This window comes from Rhinopithecus bieti, unplaced genomic scaffold (assembly GCF_001698545.2).
Source record: "Rhinopithecus bieti isolate Rb0 unplaced genomic scaffold, ASM169854v2 scaffold_8675, whole genome shotgun sequence".
In the NCBI taxonomy this organism is placed as follows: domain Eukaryota; kingdom Metazoa; phylum Chordata; class Mammalia; order Primates; family Cercopithecidae; genus Rhinopithecus; species Rhinopithecus bieti.
This window is the reverse complement of record NW_016806447.1, coordinates 4968858-4975805: the sequence shown is the minus strand read 5'-3', so window position 1 is coordinate 4975805 and position 6948 is coordinate 4968858. Positions and strand designations below refer to the sequence as shown.

At 39.8% G+C, this 6948-nt stretch overlaps 1 protein-coding gene across 1 annotated transcript in view; it reads right to left on the bottom strand.

Annotated features, from left to right (window-relative positions):
- CDKL2 (cyclin dependent kinase like 2) overlaps positions 1–6948 on the bottom strand; it is a 56730-nt gene that overhangs the window by 30250 nt on the left and 19532 nt on the right. Inside the window, 3 exon segments of the mRNA XM_017876589.1 lie at positions 303–442; positions 1800–1912; positions 3458–3636. Of these exon segments, the coding sequence (XP_017732078.1) occupies positions 303–442; positions 1800–1912; positions 3458–3636 (432 nt within the window).

The window sequence follows — 6948 nt, the reverse complement described above, 5'->3', positions numbered from 1 at the left end:
GGTGAAACCCCGTCTCTACTAAAAATACAAAAAATTAGCCAGGCGAGGTGGCGGGCACCTGCAGTCCCGGCTACGCCGGAGGCTGAGGCAGGAGAATGGCGTGAACCTGGGAGGCGGAGCTTCCAGTGAATCGATACCACGCCACTGCACTCCAGCCTGGGTGACAGAGCGAGACTCCGCCTCAAAAAAAAAAAAAAAAAAAAAAAAAAAAAAAAATCAACTAGACAAGGAAAAAAAGAAAAAATAAGTCTTCATAGTGCATAAATTCCCTGTCATAAAGTATAAACAATAAGTATGATTACCTTTGCTAAATCTATCACCACTTCAGAGAGCTTAGGATAGCGTCTTTCAAGAGGTTCTCTTTCCTTGATTTCAGGCAACCTTACTCCAGCAAACACGGGATTTTTATAAAAAAGCTCCTGATGTCTTGGAATTAGATTACCTGGAAGTGAAAAGAGCACATATCTCTGTTATTATACAACATGACAGAAGTGGTGAAGAGACAGGTGGTGTGAAGTAGAGGAAATAGTGGAACACAGCTTATGGAGTTTGGGGCTCTGTCAACATGCAAAATTAACAAAGGACAACGCTGTTACTGTGGTAGTACATGGAAGTCTTAAGGAGCATAGGAAAAGGACAGGTAAAAAATATTTTATAACTTTCCAGATATAAGTGCCAGCACTTCATTTCTAACTACAAAGCATAAAGTGCTGAACAAAACAATAAAAATATTAATAGTCATATGGACAGGATCTAATCTAGATAAATCAGTTCTACCCCTTTAAGAATTTAATATTTGGTCAACTGATTTTGTGCTTATCTTAAAGTCAGATTTGAGCACTTTATCTTTTTTCTCAACTTTAATATCTAGTTGAATGTAAAATATATCTGAAAATTCCACTGTAAGAAACCATTGTACTACTTATTTAATTTCTAACCTGAAAACTTCAAATCAAATAGTTGAATTACCCCCAAGTATTTTCCCATTATTTCCATTTCTAAGCTCCATCTTCAAACATGAAGTTGATATTTCAACAAGCGTAAGATTTTGATAGTCCAGCTTTGAAATTCTGTCAAAAGCACTAACAGCAAAAGTCCAAATCTGTGGCAAGATTAAACCAACCTTGGAAATCTCTGTCTCTCCTCTTGAATGGAAAGTAAGGACAGTAGTCATATTACACCAAATGCTTACTGACTCAAGAATAATAAATGATCATTGAGTCCTCTCTACATGTAATTAACTGTATGTAAAAGTGCAGAGAAATGCACAACTTATGCTCTTTTCCTCTCTGTTGAGGGGAAAAGGGAGGTAGCGTGATTAAGAACATGCATCAGGGCCGGGCACAGTGGCTCATGCCTGTAATCCCAGCACTTTGGGAGGCCAAGGTGGGCAGATCACCTGATGTCAGTAGTTCGAGTCCAGACTGACCAACACGGAGAAGCCCCATCTCTACTAAAAATATAAAATTAGCCAGGCATGGTGGTGCACGCCTGTAATCCCAGCTACTCGGGAGGCTGAGGTAGGAGAATCACTTGAACCCGGGAGGCGGAGGTTGCAGTGAGCCGAGATTGCACCATTGCACTCCAGCCTGGGTAAGGACAGTGAAACTCCATCTCAACACACACACACACACACATACACACACACACACACACACAGAGTTTTCCTATATGCTCCCTACCTTCACTTAAAACATATATAATCTTTAATGCAACAGCTTAAAAAATCACAAACACACATGCACAAACGAATATGCAGAAAAATCTCTAAAATTTAAAACACAGATGTGTAACCTTACCTAAACACATCATAATATGATATAGCTGATCAATATCAGAATCTCCAGGAAATAGGGGTTCCCCCATGAACATTTCAGTTACCAGACAACCAATGGCCCACACATCAACAGCCCTGAAAAAAAAAGCAATGTGGTGTAAAATCTGGCATCCTAATATGCTCCAAAACCCAAAACTTTTTGAGCACTGAGGGGATGCTCAAAGGAAACGCCAAGGAGAGCATTTCAGATTTCAGATTCTCAGATTTGGCATGCTCCAATGGTATAATGCAAATATCCCAATATCCAAAAAAATAAAAAAATCTGAAATTTGCAACACTTCTGGTCCCAAGCATTTAGGTTAAGGAATACTCAACCTACAGTAAGTCTTAAATTACCCATGAAAAGATATTTCCCTATTAAAGTTCTAACTCCCAATTTTGCATAAGTGAGCTTTCCAGAAACTTCAATCATGTGACATAAAAAGGAAATGCCTTCTGAAAAGCCAAAACAGTTATTATGTATACTTTATTCTGGAAATAAGACTCTCAGGCTCCATTTAGGGCCTATTCATTCTTTGTTTACGCATAACTCTAGCAAGCTTGACCAATCCATGCTATGCCATGGTACACTGAAAACAGCATACCAGAAAGAGGAGGTGGCTGCTAAGGATAAATACAGTAACAATGAAGAGAACTGAAGGCTGATAGGGATAAATTTTTTTTTTTTTTGAGACAGAATCTCACTCTGTCGCCCAGGCTGGAGTGCAGTGGCGCAATCTCAGCTCACTGTAACCTCCACCTCCCAGGTTCAAGCGATTCTCCTGCCCCAAACTCCCGAGTAGCTGGGATTACAGGTGCATGCCACCATGCCTGACTAATTTTTGTATTTTTAGTAGAGACGGGGGTGTCACCATGTTGGTCAGGCTGGTCTTGAACTCCTGACCTCATGATCCACCCGCCTGGGCCTCCCAAAGTGCTGGGATTAAAGGCATGAGCCACTACACCCAGCCTAGGGATAAAAAATTTGAAACGATCTTAAAAATCAGTTACAAGAACTCAAAGAATATGCAAGCATCATTTGACATAGGAACAACTACCTTAAAATGCTTAAGGTTATTGCTGAATTATAAAATGGCACAAAAATTATAACATGGTAGCAAAATAAGAACTCAGTAATCAAGAAAATAATAAATAATGTTTAGTGTGCCCTGAAAACAGAAATTGTAGAAAATATTTTAGAAAGATTTCAATCAAAAGCAGTAAAAGCTACAATCCTTTCTTCTTCGAAGAATTCCCTTGTGAAGACAATTTATGTTTTAAAAACATTTTACTTAGTTATATTTCTGCCTCCACCCTTGCTTACTCCATCTTCCCTATTCCAACAATGTCACATTTAACCAATCAATGTTCACCTCTATTTACAAGTGATAAATGTATCTATTTCCAATCCACTGTATAAAATAGACCACTTAATTTCGCCATCTCTAAAATAAGTATACTTGTTTCACAGGAATGTTTAAAGGGGAAGCACCAAAAATGATTACAAATCACTTTATACAGCCCCTGAAACTCAAGCCTTACTTTCAGTATTAGAGGGATCATTTATTATATCATAAACATATTCCACTGTAGCAAGAAGCAAGAGTAAAAATCTACTCCTCCCCATTACTGCTATCTTACTTGCCATACTTGACGTCACCAACCAATAGTTCTGGAGCTCTGTACCATCGGGTTGCCACATAATCAGTATAAACCTCCCCAGGAGCTGCCAATGTTCGCGCAAATCCAAAATCGCATAGCTTGACAACACCAGACTGGGAGACTAATATATTCTCTGGCTTTATATCTCTGTGTATGATCTAGACAAGAAGCAGAGTGTGACAGATGTTAAATAAAATTAATTATTTTGGGGCATCTCCTCTGTATCTTGTCCCTATAAAGAATACAAACAAAAGCATAGAAAGTTGCTCCTAGCCCTAAACAACCTAGGACCTAGTTGGGCAAGAAAGAACATTTATACTTGAAATTTTATTTAAACAATCAAAAATATTGGATAAAATATATTTTTTCAAATTCCTAATTCAACTGTTCAGTTAATGACTGCTCTCAAGACTAAGAGAGTAAAGCTATCATTGAAGCTGGGGCAGTCAGGGATAATTTTTATGCAGGGAGTGGGCTCTAACATAGGTCTTTAACACTAAGTATGACCTAGATAAACAAAGAAAAAGAAGGGCAACCCAAGCGAATGTAACAAAGAGAGCAAGAATGTAAATGGGGATAGATAAGAGATTGTGGGAAAACTTTTTTTTTTTAAGACAGAGTCTTGCTCTTGTTGCCCGGGCTGGAGTACAATGGCGCGATTTCGGCTCACTGCAACCTCCGCCTCCTGGGTTCAAGCGATTCTTCTGTCTCAGCCTCTCGAGTAGCTGGGATTACAGGCTCCTGCCACCATGCCCAGCTAATTTTTGTACTTTTAGTAGAGACGGGGTTTCACCATGTTGGGGCAGGATGGTCTCAAACTCCTGACCTCAGGTGATCCACCTGCCTCGGGCTCCCAAAGTGCTGAGATTACAGGCGTGAGCCACTGTGCCTGGCCAGAAAACGTTTTTTTCTAGAGTACAGGTTGTGTGAAGTGGAGGAGGAATATCTCAGCTGACATACTAGGAAGTGTGGCAAGACCCTGGGAACCCATGGAAGTGGTAGACAATGTGGTATTTAAAATTGATGTTGGCCATAAATGAGCTAAATCAGAGAGAAAGATGAGAGGCAGGAAGAAGAGCAGTGGGACCAGTATGAGGTGATAAAGGCCTAAACTAGGTTGGTGCACAGAGGAATGGGAAAGAGGAAATGCAGCTTAGAAATACAGTAAATCAAAAATCAATAGGCCAGGCGCAGTGGCTCACACCTGTAATCCCAACACTTTGGGAGGCCAAGGCTGGCAGATCACTTGAGGTCAGGACTTTGAGACCAGCCTGGCCAACATAGTGAAACTCCGTCTCTAGTCAAAATACAAAAATTAGCCAGGCGCAGTGGCAGGCACCTGTAATAACAGATACTTTGGAGGCTCAGGCAGGAGAATCGCTTGAACCTGGGAGGGAGAAGGTTGCAGTAAGCCGAGATTGAGCCATTGCACTCCAGCCTGGATGACAGAGCCACCATCTGAAAAAAAATATATATATTTAAAAATCTACAGCTACGCAAAAGACATTATTAGGCCTAATTCTCTAATATAAGCAAATTGTATTTTGAAAACTACAAAAGATAGATTTGTTTTAAACTCTTTCAGAAGACCAGCATTCTAAATGGCAATCTGCCATTGCTGAGCATGTTGTACAGGCTACCAACTTTTATTACCCTAGATATCAGTGATGAGGACACAGGTCCAGTCTCAGACCACCTGTTCTGTGATAGAAAAAGCTAAACGGTCCAGGCACGGTGACTCACACCTGTAATCCCAGCACTTTGGGAGACCCAGGTGGGTGGATCATGAGGTCGGGAGATCGAGACCATCCTGGCTAACACAGTGAAACCCCGTCTCTACTAAAAATACAAAAAATTAGCCTGGCGTGGTGGTGGGTGCCTGTAGTCCCAGCTACTCAGGAAGCTGAGGCAGGAAGAATGGCGTGAACCTGGGAGGCGGAGCTTGCAGTGAGCCGAGATCATGCCACTGCACTCCATCCTGGGTGACAGAGTGAGACTCCATCTCAAAAAAAAAAAAAAGAATAAAAGAAAGAGCTAAACTGGGAGTTGGGAGACCTGGGTCTAGTCCCTGGTTTTCAGTACAGCCATAGACAACTCAATCTTTCTATCTTCTCAGCCCACAAATGAGGGGGCTAAAGTGCATGATCACCATGTTTCTTCCCAACTCTAATACCTTATAACATATGGTAACAACAATAGATTCTAAGTATAACCAAGATGATATGAGTTGAATTTTTCCTAAAATCCATCATTGCAGACTGGGGTGGCCAGAAAAAGTACTATGAAAAGGGTAGGCTCTGACATGGGTCTTTAATACTAGGTATAACCTAAATAAATTATGATACCTAGTAATTTCAGTAAAAAAGTCGTTTAGGGTTCTACAAACCTCATAATGTTCTGTACTATTTGGGTCAAATTTGAATTGACAGAAACCTTAAATTTGGTTTTAAATACGTTATTCAGTCTGGCTCATAAAAGGATTAAAATAATATTTATATTTTTAAAAATTCAAGTGTTCACATATATAGATACATTAAAAAATGAGTAAATATTTGAGAATGTTTTCATTTCTTAAAGTCAAGTATCTCATCCTTATGTGTATGTATATGTGTTTATATATGTATGTATGTATGTATGTATGTATATATTCGTGTATTTATTTATTCCAGCCCCTACCGTTATTATCTGTCTGCATTAAGAAGAGAAATGTTAACTGCCCAGAAAACAAAACCTTAAAATATACCTTTAATAATAATGGTAATAATAGCTAACACTTGAATACTTTTGTGCCAGGCACTATTCTAAATGTTTCTCATGTTTTAACTTATTTTATTCTCACAATAACCCTAAGGATAGGTGCTATTATTATCTCCATTTAACTAGGGGCTGGGAGTAAGGATTGGAGAAGAGGTAGTAGGGTTTGAGAAGAAAGAGGGTAAGAAATCATAATCTAGAAGAGTTTAAGAGTAAATGGAGGCTGGGCACAGTGGCTCATGCCTGTAATCCCAGCACTTTGGGAGGCCGAGGTGAGCCGATCACTTGAGGCCAGAAGTTCAAGACCAGCCTGGCCAACATGGCGAAACCCCATCTCTACTAAAAATACAAAAATTAGCCAGGTGTGGTGGTGCACACCTGTAATCCCAGCTACCTGAGAGGCTGAGGCAGGAGAACCGCTTGAACCCAGGAGGCAGAGGTTGCAGTAAGCCAAGATCGTGTCACTCCAGCATGGGTGACAGAGTGAGATTCTGTCTCAAAAAAAAAAAAAAGAGTAAATGGACTAGAAAAAAAGCAATATGACTGCCAGGCAACATTAATAACACTAATGTTCCCTTGAGACAAGTGTTTATAAATTGGAGTGAGATCAGTTCACCCATAAAAATTCACATTTTCTATAGTTTAAAGAGATATGTAAATGCTCTGAAGCTTAGCAGGGAACCACCGGATTTTTTTTTTTTTTTTTTTTTTTTTTT